The sequence below is a fragment of the Mustela nivalis genome, assembly GCF_964662115.1.
Source record: "Mustela nivalis genome assembly, chromosome: 2".
In the NCBI taxonomy this organism is placed as follows: Eukaryota; Metazoa; Chordata; class Mammalia; order Carnivora; family Mustelidae; genus Mustela; species Mustela nivalis.
The window spans coordinates 147,390,648-147,406,194 of NC_139021.1; the positions used below are offsets into that span (position 1 = coordinate 147,390,648).

General features: G+C 49.9%; 1 protein-coding gene across 2 annotated transcripts in view; it reads left to right on the forward strand.

The window, feature by feature from the left end:
• LOC309856866 (cardiac-enriched FHL2-interacting protein) overlaps positions 1-15,182 on the forward strand; it is a 28,087-nt gene extending 12,905 nt beyond the window's left edge. For both annotated transcript variants that reach the window (XM_082718634.1, XM_082718633.1), the window contains exons 2-4: positions 3,220-3,322; positions 3,563-3,727; positions 8,091-15,182. In XM_082718634.1, coding sequence (XP_082574760.1) covers positions 8,231-12,451 — 4,221 coding nt within the window. In that variant the 5' untranslated portion in view covers positions 3,220-3,322; positions 3,563-3,727; positions 8,091-8,230 and the 3' untranslated portion in view covers positions 12,452-15,182. The remainder of the gene's footprint in view (positions 1-3,219; positions 3,323-3,562; positions 3,728-8,090) is intronic.
• The last annotated feature ends 365 nt before the right edge of the window (positions 15,183-15,547 follow it).

Genomic DNA, 15,547 nt, shown 5'->3' on the forward strand with positions numbered 1-15,547 from the left:
ATATTTTATTGCTCCTCAGAAGAAAAAACTGACCAATGAGGATGCACACTTGCATTTGGTTTGTTTGATATACTCTGATTCAAAAAGCTGACCCTGGCTGGGACGCCTGTTAAGCATCTGCCTTCAGCTCAGGTCATGATCTCAGGGTCCTGGGATAGAGCTTTGCGTTGGGCTCCCTGCTCAGCTGGGAGTCTACTTGTCCCTCTCCTCCCTGCTTGTATTCTCTCTCTCTCTCTCATAAATAAATAAAACCTTTTTTTAAAAAATGGCCCTGGCAATAAGGAAAAACAAAATACGTCCTCAAGTGTCATTCTTTCAGTCTTAAGACCACGGGACTGCATACAGGCCCTCAGATCCCCCGCCATCTGTAGGATGGGTGTGTCACCAGACCCTGTACCCCTCCCTGGTGGCTGAACTGGAAAGTCCAGCCCATTAACACCTGCCTTTTGCTGCTGTGCAGAATCTGCTCTACCTGAAGCAAGCTTGACCAGCGTCTAGTATCCATGGATGGGGCACTGGGGGACCCGCTAACTGAGCACCGTGGGTCCAAGCTTGCCTGTACCACACAGGGCAGATGCCAGCATGTCATCTGCTGACACCCATAATTTAGAAAAGGTATTGGTTCGTGACCATTTGTACGTGGCCAGAAACAACAACCCAGTTAGTGAACTCAGCAAATACTTGCTGGAAGATGGCCCTCCAGAAGGAATCGGAGCCATCCCCAAGCTGAGTGCAATTCAAAAAACAAACAGGAAAATGAAGAAGTCATGAAGCTGCTCCTTATTTCTTCCCGGTAACCCTGAAGCTCAGTCCTAACTTAAAAGGTATATGCCATGGTGAAAATGGACATCCTCCTCTGTGCCAACCTGGGAACCATCTCTAGGACTGATCTATTCCGCCTGCTTCCACCTCTGACCACAGACAGATTTTATAGGTCAGGGCTTGGAATCAAAAAGTAAGTTAAATCCACTTGACTCCAAATTCACTAATGTGAAATTTGTGATCATTCTGCAATTATCCAGTTATAATCGACTTTCAATAAAATAAGCCCTGCTAAGCTAGTCGATAGTGTGAATAATATGACAGAGGTGGAATGATTTGCCTACTCGTTTAACATATTTTTCTTGTGTTGTGCACTCTGCTCCCCGGGGACAGCCTGGAGAGCCAGACGGGCATGGACGCAGCCACCTTGAAGCACCCAGGTTATCGGGAAAGACAAACATTAAACAATGATTGCCCAGTTAACCACTGAAGTCAATTATTACCAGTGCTACAAAGGAGTGGGCATAGCCAGCTACGAAAGCATGTAACGTGGAGACTTATGATGGCCTGAAGAAGCAGGCTCATTGAAAGGTCATGTGAAGTGGGTTCTGTAGCATAGGTAGGAGTTAAGCAGTTAATAGGGGAAAGGTGAAAGTAGAGAATCCCAGGCAGAGGCAACAGTGTATGCAAAGGCTCTGAGCCACACTCTGGAGAGCCAACCATGGGAGGGAAGGTAGTCCAAGAGGAAGATGGAAAGGAAGGCTCTTTGTTAAGGAGGTTGATTTTCATTCTTTAAAACTGGAAAGTCATTGAGGGACTCTAAGCCAGAGCCTGGCATGGACAGTGGGAGTCTTACAAGCAGTTCCTGAATGCAATGCTGAGAATGAAAAAGGAATAGCCCAGGGGACTAGCCCAAAGCGGCGCGCAGGACAGATCTGCGCTAGGCTCGAAGAAGTGTGTTTCAGCAACAATGACAGTGAGCCATGAAGCCAAGCACAGAGTGATAGTTTCCACAAATGTTCACAAGATAAATGCCACCACATCCTTCTGCACCCATGTTTTGACCGTGGGCGACTAGAATTGATTTCATCCTTAGCCCCGAGCTCCACCTCCATGGGGACACAGGCAGGGGAAGAGGCCCCCTATTTAGTGACAGGAAAAGATCAGCCTGAATTTCTCAGATGGTCTTAATCCCCATGATGCTTTTCAATAGAGTTGCTTCTCAACAGAATTTCTCCTTTTCTCTGCCTCAGTTTGCCCTCCACAAAAATGGAGCATAAAGAAACCCAATTCAGAGCATTCCCACATTTATTCGGTTTCTGTGTTGGTGAGTTAACTCTACAAAGGCAAATGAGACTTCTTTTCAGGGTCAAGGAGTTTTCTTTCTAGTTGAGGAGAAAATGAAGCACCCATCAATTCCCAAGACATATGGATTTTGACAGGTGACTGTGACAATACGGCATGAGCTCTGGAAAAGGGAAACCCAGGGTGGTGTGAGGACAAGGGACAGCCTGGGAGTCAGGGACGAGGCCAGCCCAATGGTGGTAGACACAAAGCCCTCTGTGGGTCTCCAAAGAAATGTACTCCACAAATCTGAGTTTGTATTATTATTAATATTAGTAATAAACTACCATGAACTAGATTAATATCGAGGCGCTGTGAGATGAGGAAGGTCTTGAGGAAGCCCCAATGGTCGGCATTTAAAATTTGCATAATGGATTTATTTTAATTAGTTTACACTTCATTCTGAATACTCTTAAAATTCTCCTGGTCAGCTTTTTGGTTCTTTTAGCTGTCAAAATAGATACTCAATCTTCCTGCCAACAATAAATCAAACCTTGGGCTACCTCATGCTGAGTGGATTCAAGTTCTGCCCATTCTCTTTACTGCAAAACTTGAGTTATTAATCCATGTGGCAATGGGGCCTTTGGTTGGATTTGACTAGTAAAAATTAATTCACAATGGGGCCAACCATATTAGAAATCCCAAAGTCTTAATACAGGTTCCTAAAGATTTCTAGAACCAGAGGAGAATTAGCAAATATTACAAGGAATAGATATTGGCTCCATATTGGTTTTCACCAAAAATGCCTATGCCTGGAATTTTGTTGAGTTCAAGTGCAGATTTAAAAGAAATATATCATGGCGCCTGGGTGGCTCAGAGATTTAAGACTCTGCCTTCGGCTCAGGTCGTGGTCTCACGGTCCTGGGATCAAGCCCCACATCAGGCTCTCTGCTCAGCAAGGAGCCTACTTCCCCTTCTCTCTCTGCCTATTTGTGATCTCTCTCTCTGTGTCAAATAAATAAATAAAATCTTTAAAACAAAACAAAACAAAAAAAGAAATATATCTTAAAGCCTGCTGTATTATTGACATTCAAAGACGTCTTCTGTTCCTGGTGCGTGCTTGACCAGTTGGCCCGTTGGGTCCACTGATACTATTTTTCCTGTTCTTTCTAGATGGGCAGTGATGATAGCAAATATAAACATGAGAAGAAGTTTTTAAACTACGGACTCTAAAATCCAGCAAGGCAGGCACCTGCAGCCCCCACTGCTGTAACAGGTATGGAACCAACCCAAGGAAACACCTTCCATTGTCATCTACTGTGCTGAAGAGCTCCACTGGGCATGGGGGGTCTAGGGTGTGGGACCAGATGTGGAGCCAACTTCTGTGGACTGCTCCATCCGAACATAGGAAAATCAAATCAGAGTTGAAGAAGCCATCTAAATAAAGGTCTCTTTCCCGGGGCACAGAAATGTGGTTCAAGTACTTCCCCCTTATCCTTGGTTTTGCTTTTTGCAGTTTTAGTTACCAACGGTCAGCCGCGGTCCAGAAACCCATGCTCCTCCCTCTGATGTATGGTCAGAAGTCAGTAGTAACCTAACGCTCCATCGCTGTGCCCACGTCATTTATCCCACATCATCTCATCACACAGACATTCTATCATCTCACATCAGCACAAGAAGGGTGAGTACAGTACAATAAGATTTTGAAAGAGAGAGACCACAGACACATAACTTTTATTATAGTATACTGTTATTGTTGTTCTATTTACTATTGGGTATTGGTCATCTCTTACTGGGTCTAACTCGTAAATTGACCTCTATCATAGGTGAAACACAGTATGTATACGATTCAATACTACTGTCTGTGGTGTCAGCCATCCACTAGGGGTATCCCCTAGAATAAGGGGGGACTACTATATTTTCTGAATATCCAATATGGTGAACATCTTTTATGACTATCAGGAATTATGACGCAAACCTCAGATCAGTTAGGGTTCTTTGGCCATGCACAAAAGAAACAGAAACTGGACGAATTTAACTGAAATAGGTAAGTATTAAAAGGAAATTGGAGCCCTTGCAGACTCAAGGTGAAGGTTGAAGTTCCAGGCTGGGAAAGGGTAAGCAGACAGCCCTACCCCTGGAAAGAACATCCAAGCACGTTTCCATCCTAACATCCTCCCAGAAGAAACAGTACAAAGGGCCTGGCCTGGGTCTCACAACTGCACTTGGCCCAGGGAGGTCTCGGCAGGCACTGTGACTTTCAGCCCCATCAAGACTAAACACAGAAGGGAGAAGAAATTGTCCCAAAGTTCCCAGGTGTTCAAAGCTGAGTGTTCCAGAAAATGACAAGTATCTGCTAACAGTGGGAGGGATTTAATCAGCTGGCGGTCATTTACTTAACTCTAAGATTCTAAATTTAAATCTCCAATTATGCTATTTTCATCTAAATGTGGAAGTATAGAAACCCCCGTTTTACCATTACCAAGTACAATCATTGCCAAGATCAAGAACCCAGCACTCAGGACACCAGAAACATCCCCGACTGTATCTGTAAGACCTCAAGATTCAGAAAACTTGACTCAGTGGTCGAAGTCACTAAGGTGACCCCAATGACACAAATTCCAGAACTGGGAACTCAGGCACAGGCTCAGAGCTCAGCAATACCATCAATGACCCAGGGCTATTCTGCCCACGAGGCCATCCTCAGCAAATGGATTTCCAACTGTCATTGCTTGTTCTCCAAGACTGCAGAGTAAATGCCTTGGTGTTATGAGTTGAGTTGTATCCCCCAATTTTTTGTATGTTGAAGTCTTAACCCCCAGGACCTCAGAATGTGATTTTCTTTGGAAATAGAGTCATTGCAGATATAATCAGTTAAGGGGAGCTCATTAGGGTGGGCTCTAATCCAAGAGGACTGGCTCTCTTCTAAAAAGGGGAAATTTGGACACAAAGACACGATGCAAGAGAGACAATATGAAGACACAAGAGAAGGTGGCCGTCTACCAACCAATGACAATGGCCTGGAACAGACCCTTCTCTCACAGCCTGAAGAAGGAACTAACCCCTCTGACACCTGATTTGGGACTTCCAGCCTACAGGACCGTGAGATACTAAATGTCCATTATGTAAGCCGGCACCCTGTGGCACTTCGCTAGCCCGAGCAAAGCACACACTCCGTCTCGGGCTTTGTGTCTGCCTTCTAAGCAGGAAGAAACAGCACCAACAGAGTGGAGACAACAGGGATCACTCCTTTGATCAGAAAGGCCAGGACTTTCCCCAACATCTGAACGCTTCCGTCCCTCTGACTGGCCCTGTGCCACACGAAAAGAAAAACCTGTGGGGAAGGGCATGTGGCTTGCTGGCCAGCCAGCAGGGTCAGAGAGCTGAGGCAGATGCCCTCAGCCTTCTAAAAAGGCTGCTCAGTGCTCTCTGGGGAGATGCAGCCCTGCTATTCAAGGCAGGGCTGAGGAGCACGTAAGTAGAGACTTTCACGGAACAAGCTTATCCAGTTCCTAGAACTCGGGGTCCCTCCTTTCCCCAGCTTATCCTGCTCAGTTCTTCCATTCATAAAATCAGGTCGGCCTGCCAACGAGTCAGCACTGGAAACTCCTTGTCGGGCTGTGGTCAAGACACAGGAAACAAACAACCCCAAAGAAGGCTGGCTTCCAGGACCTAAACACAACACTACTAACCCAACAGCAGCCAACCTAGGCAGGACACCTCCTGCACCATCCCTGGTGTGGGGCCAGGATAGGACCTGGGACATCTGATGTGCAGACCCTACTCCCTGATGGGAGCCTCTTTGTCCTCCATCCCCTAAAGCTCCAGCCTTGTTATTGCACTGGCCAGCCAGGCAAGGAGGGAAGAATGCAGTCTTGATGGCTTCTGCTGCTGCCGTGACTGGGGTCACTGGGTGACAACGTCCTTTATCAACTAAGGACCCAGAGCACCTGCCAGATATTCACTGTCCCAAATGTCCACCACTCAGGCCCATTCAGGGGTCTATAGTTGCTATTTTATCTAATTTTTCATGCACTCGTGGACCTATCCTCTGTCTGTGCCCAGCACGTTCTAGGCAGGGGAAGTATGTACCCCAGCCGTAGTGGTCAAGGTCCCAGCAGAAACAGCAGCCTACAGACAGGACCCAGAAAGAAAGGCAGTGCCCCACCTCACACCCATTCGGATGGCTACCATTAAAAAAACAAAAAACAAAAAACAAAAAACACGTAAAATAACAAGTGCCAGCAGGGATGTGGAGAGATGAACCCCGTGCACTACTGGTGGGAATATAAAATGATACAACCACCATGAAAAACAGGATGGTGTTTCCCAAAGAAATTTAAAGTGGAATTATTATATGATCAGCAAGTCTCCCTCTAGGTATATGCCCAAAAGAACACAGCAGGATCTTGAACAGATATTTGTAGACCCATGTTCATATAAGAGCGTTAGTCACAGTAGCCAAAAGTGGAAGCAGTCTAAATGTTCATTGATAGAAAAATGGATAAATAAGATGTAGAATAAACATGCAGTAGACTATTATTCAGTCTTAAATAGGAAAGAAACTGGATGGAAATGGATGATCCTTGAAGACATCATGTTAAGTGAACCAGCCAGTCACAAAAAGACATATGCTGCGTGATTCCACTAATATGAGAGACCTAGAATAATCCAATTCACAGAGACAGAAAGTACACAGTGGCTGCCTGGGCCTGGGGTTGGCAGGGGGCTGGAGGAGTGGAGCTGATATCTGATAGATACAGAGTTTCGGTCTGGGATGCTGTAAAAGTTCTGGAGATGGATGGCAGCCACAGTTGCACCAATATGAATACACTTAACGCTCCTGAACTGCACACTTACAAGGTTCAGCTGGCAAATTTTATTTCAGGTCAATTTCACCACAATTTAAAAGAAAGAAAGAAAGAGAGAGAGAGAGAGAAAGAAAGGAAGAAAGAAATGAAATGAAATGAAATGAAATGAAATGAAATGAAATGAAATGAAATGAAATGAAATGAAATGAAGGGACCATAACAGGAGTATAAGCATTAGGGAGACCCCTGCAAGTGGAGCCACTCAGGAAAAGTGGGAGCCATCCTGCCCACAGTCCCAGGGGACAAGGGGAGCTGTGAGAGCCTAAGCCAGGGGAGGGGCCATTGTTAGAGAGGACTGCAGCATTGCCAAGGCCCCACACCACACCAGGAGCAGGGGTGGGGGAGAAATGCCAGGGAATCCGGCTCCCTCCAGGCTCCCCCCCCCCCCCCCGGCATATCCCACTGGTCACACCCAAGGGCAAGTCAGAGAGTTCAGGACCCCCAGACACTGCAGGCTCTGGGGGACTATGCTCTCTTGAGTTGGCTCTGGGACGAGCTCAAGCAGCGGACAGACAGCCTTGTGGCTCCTGAGCTCATGGCTCTTAACAGTCTCGTGACGGAATGGGCAACAAAGAAGTCACCTTAATTTTAGAGTATGCTCCATACCACAAAGAAAATAAACCAAACACAGTGAGAAAAGGCAGGGAGGGGACACCCCCTGAAATGTCAAGGAAGACCTCGCTGCAAAAACAGTACATCAGAACCTTAAACCCTATTATCAGGCAGCATTCTCCAGCAGACCAGAGCCAGCAGGATGTGTAGATACAGAAAGAGACTGATCTTAAGGAACTGGCTCATGCAGTTATGGGGGCTGGCGTGTCCGACATCTGCCAAGCAGACGGCACACCCAGAGGGACCTAGGCAGAATTCTCCCTTCCTCTGCGGAGCTCAGTCTCTGAGATTCGGCCCATCCACATTACGGGGGGGGGGGGGGGGTGTAATCTGCTTTACTCAAAGTCCATTGATTTGAATGTTAATCACATCTAAAAAATACTTTCATAGCCACAGGTAGGTGTGTTTGAGCAAACACTGGCCACTAGGGCCCAAGCCAGGCTGACACATAAAATCAACCATCACAGACACCATTACCCATCTGGACCAGCATGTTGTTCTCACATGGAGCCACTAAGTTGGATATCCCATTCATACCCTGCACGTGTTTCTTTTGCAGAGAAAAACAAAAAAATCCCACTTTGCAATTGCATCTGGTCAACAGGAAGCTCTAGTTTTGTGGGAAGAGGACTGCTCTTCCAGAATCGTCCCACGGAGGCACCCACCGGCCAACCAGGGATAGCCCTCCCAGCTGGCGGATAATGCAGGGCAATAAGAAGTGCACAGACGGGTTCAGCGACTCCTCGAGCATCGGCAGCGTGCTGGACGATGCTGACAGGGAGGTTAGCAGCCTCACAGACCGGGCCTTCCGGAGCTTGTGCATCTCAGAGGACACATCCTTCAACGACTCTGACCTGACCCTGTCCCCAGACGTCACCCGCCAGGTGTTGGGGACTTTTCACCAGGGAACGGTAAGCCACACCCACAGGAAAAACAGCATCTGGAGCCAGTTACCGTCGCAAGGCACCGAGCATGCGGGCTGGGCAGCCACGTTCCAACAGCTACCCAAGTACGTTCAAGGGGAGGAGAAGTACCCCAAGAGCAGCCCCCCACTGACACCAGCCCAGAGAAGACTGGAAGTGCCCCTTTCCGGTCTGAGGAGCAGCAGCAAGCCGGCTTCGAAAGTGTCATCACTAATTAAATCTTTTGACAGGACTGAGAGCCAATGTTGTGACAGCAGGCCTCCGACCAGTAAGCCCCCAGCTCTCAAAAATCCCCCTAAATTTGCTCCTCTTCCAGAAAGTGGTGTCAACTTCTGCTTTGATTCTGCATTTCTGACCGTCAGGAGGGTGCCTGCTGAAGTCTCTAACGCCCATCAGATTAGCCACCAGTCTGGAAGGAAGCATGGAGAGCAGGAGTCCCCCAAGAATCCTGAAATGGCCTGTCACGGCTCCAGCAGCTTCCTCCCAACACCAGATAATGCAGCCAGCTCGTTTGAGTCCAAGTTCCCGTCCCCACCCCACAAGCCAGCCCAGGGTGATCCTGGAAGAAGTAAGGAGTGGCCCCGCAAGGGAACCTTTCTTCATAGCGAAAACAGTGCTTTTGAGTCGTGGAACGCCCACCAACCGAGGCTGCCCGAGAGAAAGGAGGTCGCTGACCCTGTCCCAGAAAGCAAAACTCCCAAGCATTACGAGGATGCACCCATGTTAAGAGAGCCCCCCGCCCCTGAACACAGAGTCTCCCCCTGCCAAGCCCGGGCCAGCTGCAGTCAGGAGGAGAAGAGGTTGGCCACAGGGGCTCTCACCACGTCTGGACCCTGGGGAGCTAGGGATCCAGGAGCCCAGGCATTCGCTGTGGAGGGAAAAGCTTCAAGCTCACAGCCTGACCCTCAGATGAAGCCAACCCAGGTCCCATGGAGGAAACCAAAGCCTGGCAAAGGAAGGAAAGAAAGTCTACCAGATGCCTCGGAAGAGAAGAAGCAGGCCACCAGAAGGGGCCCAGCCTTGTATACAAAGCACAATCCCCAGGATCAATTTCCAGAAAACGAGGCTCTTGACCTGCCCATGGACCCCAACGAGCATTATAGTCCTCCTTTTAACATCAGTAAGCTTCTGACTCCCATCATCCCCACCAAGCATGTCCTGGAGCCATCCGAAAGCCAGCCAGTGGAGATGACCCCATCACCCCCAGGACAGCTGAATGGGTACCAAGAGAAGGAGCCCAGTGAAGGTCAGTCTCGGGACAGCTACAGATCCAAAGCCCCCAGCCTGCTGTTCAACCTCAAGGACGTGCGGAAGCATGTGAAGAGCACATACAGCCCCTCACCGCTCCTGAAGGGCCTTGAGGAGAAAACCAGAGGCAAGCAAGAACCAGTGAGCAATGGTGTCCTCCTTCCCAATGGGCTGGAGGAGAGCCCTTCAAATGAGCTTCCTAAGGAGAGACCAGCTGATGGCTCTTCTGGGTCGCACATGAGTACCCAGAAGGACCCTGACGCTGACCCTGGTTCACCCTCTTCAGAGACCTGTCTAACTCTTAGCTCACCCCCAGCTACCACCCAAGTCCCTTTCTGCATCAACGGGGAGGGAGCTGACAGAAACAGCTGTGAGAAAGACGATGGAGACCCAGAGATGGGCATCATCAGGTCAGGCAAGAGTCCAGACGCCAGCAAACCCTGCCCCAGGAAGCGTCTGTCCCTGAGGCTTTGCAGCAGAGAGCCTGAGGCAGGGAAGGCTGCAGAGAAACCTAAGACCCCCAGCCTTGAGAAGGGGTTCCTGAGATCCGTGTCTCAAGAGACAGAACCTGAGAGAGATGCAGGACTGCAGAATCCCAACTTGAACCAGAAATTCTCCCCAGGGCCCCTCTCTCCCGAAGAGGAAGATGTGTTTTACAGTGACACCCAATCAGATTTCATGCCAGGCTTCAAAAGTAAGGCCAAGTTCAGCACCAGCTCTTCAGACCAGTCCTTTGCCTCATTTGAGGATCAGCAGAAAACGTGGTTCACCGAGAGCCAGCAGGAAGACAGGAGGAATGACGGAAGTGCAGGAGACAGTCGGAAGGACGAGAAGGAGAAAGTGATGGGGAGCAATGAGCTCCAGCACGGTGCCCTGAGTAATGGGCCCGCGTGCGTGCAGGAGCACAGCAAGGGGGAACCATTGCAAGGAGAAGGGGAAGGTTTGTCTGGATGTAGACCCAGGGAGGCATCGGGAGAGGAGGCTAACTTCAGAGGCACTTGGGCAGGGGGAAGTAAGGATGCAGTCAAAGAATTTACCCCCTCACCATCTTCCACTTCAAACAAGCACATACTGTTTGCGATTAAAGACAACACCCTCAGGGCCACCCCCGTGATAAAACCCATCATGCTGCCCCTCCTGAGGACCATGTCCTCAGAGGACCCACTGGGCGGCAGCCACAAAGAGGACGACTTGCCAAAGCCAGGCTGGGGAGAAGAGGCCAGTCTTGGTGGCTCTGAGAGCAAGGAAATGGCCAACATCCCAACCCCCGCTAGCATGCAGGACACACACTCGAAGCACACAGCCTGGGAGGGCATGGAGCACCACGGGCGAGTGCCCGGCATGGCCCGGAAGGAGATTTCCCAGCCAGTCCTAACCAGAATTGGCCCATCTCCTCCACTCATGGGAGAGGGCGAAGGGCTGAAGCCACCCCCAGAGGATGCACGTCACCTTGTTGCAAACAAAGGCAAGAACAGTTCCACGGACCAGGGGATGCTGGATGTTCCAAGGGGTATCCCCACCATCGCTTTGCCCCAAGGCGAGGCAGAAGACCAGCCACCCCCACGGCAGCTGGGAATGTGTTGGGAAGAACACACACAAGATTTCAAAAGTCACTTATTGTCTACACCCAGAGCAGGGCCCCCAGGGAGAAGACTGGTGCCCGGAGAGATGGCTGTTTCTCCTAATGCCAGCTCCCTGGATGAGAGCAGCGCGTGCTCTCCTGCCGCCAGCAGCATCTGGGACGATGCTTCCCAGGCCCCCACTGAGCCGGGCCTGCTGCCAGGGTTGTCTCCTCACCCCAGTCCCTGGGCCGGCCTCTACCCGGCCAGGGTCGCCCGGCGGGAGGACCTGACACACGCCCTCACGTGGGAGGCTGGCTCGGACCCCCAACTTGAGCCATCCGCGGAAGACCTCAGGACCCTTTCTCCAAGAGGTTCAGTGCTGGACATGGCCAGCAGCTCCGCAGGCCTCCCTGAGAAACCAGAGCCCCCTGCTCCACTCGAGAGGGCGGTCGGCAAACCACCGGCGGTCCCACCCAAAACAGAGAAGGCCCTGCGGCGGGCAAAAAAGCTGGCAAGCAAGAGGAGAAAGACTGACCAACTGCAAGAGAAGCATGGCGAACCCGATGAAGAAAAGCCCTTCCTGGAGGACTGGGAGCGCAGGCCACCATCGCCTGGAGAGAGGTCCCGACCCAGGTTCCCCGAGGTCCGTTCCCTGCCCCCTCCCACCCACCGCCACTCAGTGTCTGCCTTCTCAGAGCCACTCAGGAGGCAGCCCGGGGGGTCCCAGTCCCTTATGCCTCTGGTCCCTTACCCTGCCACCCAGAAGGTCCTCCAAGACCCCCAGTCTGGAGAGTACTTTGTCTTCGACCTGCCACTCCAGGTGAAAATCAAGACCTTCTATGACCCAGAGACAGGCAAATATGTCAAGGTCCCCATCCCATCCTCTGAGGGGGGTTCCCCTGAGCCGCCCCCGCCAAACACACCTGCTTCTCCCTACATGCTGTATCCCCACTTCCGGGCCCTGCCGCTGATGCCGCTGCGCTGCTCCTCTCAGCTCTCCACCCCCACCTTCTTCAGGCAGGGCCCACACACCCCCGAGGTGGCCGGCCCGGGGTCCCAGAGGGCCCGTGAGGCTGGCATGCCAATGGCACCTCCCCGGCGCCCAGGGGAGGAGGGGGGAGATGCTCCACGCCTGGGCATCATCTCCACCGATGACCTAGAGGACTTCGCCACAGAAGGCATTTCTTGAGAATTACAGCAGAATAACTCCCCCTCAAATAAGCCCAGAAGAACTTATTTCCCCTTTCCCCCAAATGATCAGTCACTTACACACACACACACACACACACACACACACACGCACGCACGCACGCACACACAGACATCAACATGTACTTAGCCATGTGGGATCCCTAAGGTCTCAAAGGAAGTGGGGATTGAGAAAACCTCCCCTGAGGGGCTTCCTGGGGCTCTCCTCCCTGGGAGAGCGCTGTTTGCATAACCCTCCCTGGATCCTGGATCTGCTCCCCTTCCCCCTTTCTTCTCCCCTCCCTTCCTCCCTGTCCTCCTCTGGCCATGCCCTGGGAGTGAGTCCCGCCTGATTCCTAATGGCCGCTCTGCTCAGGCACCCCACCTACTTTTTCTCAAGGGCCAACTCCTGCAGTGAGCCTATTCCCAAGCCCCCAGAAATGCTGCACTGCACTGAGCCCAGCCCTGCCGGGCAATCAGACCACCAGGCACAGCCCCTCCAGGTCCAGCATGGCACAGAGAAGCAACTCGACCCTTGCTCCCATGCTCTAACCATTTCCGGCTCACTTCAGGCAGAAATGGCTAAGGACTGCCCCAAGGCAACTCTGCAGAAAGGCTGATTTGGATAGAATGGGTTTTCTTTACTGAGGAAGCTTTCCTCTGAAGCTATTTTCTGATAAAGAAAAGGCTACCTTTTAAAAAGTGAAACAAGCTTGCAGACGTGGTTCTGTCCTGGACAGGTCGTCCATCAGTGGGCAGTGGCGGGTCTTCACGGGTAAGTAAAGGGCCTTGTGCTGTCCAGGCCATCCATCACCACCGACCACACAGAAGCATCACTCTGAACAGAGCAGCCTCGACACCTGCCGCTGTCCCGGCGCTCCTCCTGGAGCCTTCGGCACTGTCCCTGCCTTGGCGGGTTGGGGCTCTCCATTCACATCAGGGAACAAAGAGGAGGGAGACCCAAACTCACCATCGTGGCTGGCCCAGAGAACTGAGTCAGGCCCCAGGGGTCCCAATTTCATGACTGTTAACCTATGCCCCGTGCTCAAAGAGAAATTATATTTTCCCAACTCCCAGGCCTTCGGGGATGTAGAGGGAATATCTAATTCAGGTCAAGGGAGCAAAATGCAATAACCATCTCTGCACCTCTAAGAACAGAGGAGTCCATGAGCACATGCACACTGTGGGCAACTGTGCTAGGAAGGAAAGCAGGCTGCTTTCATGGGCTTCCACCCAGGGCACCCACTGAAGCAACTTAATTCTTGTGCTATGGGAAAGACGGGGGCAAACACATCTCCCTACTTGTTTAGAAAGGGCAGCTGTCACAGCAGCTGCCGGGACTGTGCTGACCACATGCCCAGGGACCCCACAATCTGCATCATCCTTGTTCTTTTGGCAAAGATGCTATTTCCAGGCTGGAAAGATGGGAAGGCACAGAACTCACCAAGTCCCAGACTCGCACCAATAAGAGGGCTCTAACTTAGTCTTGGTCATGATTTGGATTCAGGATTTTCTACCTATTCATTTTCTTAACAAGCACAGCCACACCTTAATTTCTTTATGACAATACTCCACAAATCCTCTGGCTGGATGCCATGGTGAGACAACCAGACAAAGAGCCAGGAACACAGGCCAGCAACCATTCTAAGAGTCCGGTTCCCACGAGTCACGCATTAGGCTGCCAGTGGGAAGAATGATCTGTGATCTTGGCTCTCCCACCATAGCTAAGCAGCTTCTCACCTTGCTTTCATCTTACTAAAGATGAAGTGAAACAGTTAGGAGAAACAGATAGGAAAAGGGATAACTCATTGAAAATTCTCAGGTCCCAGGAAAAGATTTGCCTAACAAAAATAGAAACCCTCTGTTAAATGAAAGTAATAGTAATAGTAATAATAACAATGTCCCTGCAAAGAGAAATATATTTTCCTTAAGGGGAGCTTATATATAGGAAGCAGTCATCTTCTGCCTTAGAAACAATATACGCTGAACTATTGATCGAGCTAAAAGCATTAAGGTAGATATTTGGAGATCAAGGTCAACTTCTTTGTGAATGCACAAAAAAAAGAGGGCAGCTGACAGCATGCAGCTTGCACCCAGAGAGCAGGGATTCCTGGGACACCTGGCTCCCCAGCGGGTCAGCCTGAAGGAAGGCCCCCATCAGTTACAGCAAGGTGCCTATGCTCCTAGGAAGCAGAAAATGCTTCCAGGGGACAAAACCAATGAAGACTAACTTACCTGCAAATAATGTTCTCCTCTTTCCTTCCTCCCTTCCTCCCTCTTTTCCTCTCTTCCTCCTTTTCTCTCTTTTTCCCTATCTCTTTCTGTTTTCCTCTGTTCCTCCTATTACAAACATTTTCAGAGTTCCCATTCTGCACTGGGCACCTCACTGGGTACTAAAGATATGCCATGATAATTAGATCTGGTCTCCACACCCAAAGAATTAAAATCTAACAGAGAAGAAAAACAATTATAGTCCCGTGTGGTAAGTAATTTAGTAGCATTATCTAAGGAGCCCAGGAAGAAAAGGGGCTTCCTGTAGGAGATGGCACCTAAACTGAGTCAGGAAACACCACGTAGTACACCAGCTTATGAAGGAACCAGAAATTCCCCAGCTTTAATCTAGCTATCAAACAAAGATGACATTTGTGAAAAACTAATAGATTGGTCTTACCACGTCAAAGTATAATGGCTTAACTAATTTTTAATTACCATTTTTAATCAGCACCAGAATGAAACCAGTGTAGCCTCAAAGGATAGACCTTTATTGATATGTCCCTTCAGCTTCTGAATTAATATTTCACTCCTCCAAGTTACACCCCACCACCGAAAAAAAAAAAAAAACATTATTTCTACTGTTGTGTTTAATAGGACAGTGTGAGAACTGTGAAAACATATTATTTATGGAAATTGTGGGTCGAAGCCATGCCTTTATCTTCTATTGAGTGCACTAGCCCTTCTATGAGTTATGGCCCTTCTAAGTGTTTCCTGGGGAAAGTACATAAATGTACCTCAAGGGTACAACCAAAGGTCCTGGTGCTACTTGGTGGAAAGTGACCAAGAGCTCATGGCAATCCACAAGCTATGTTCCAGCCTGGGA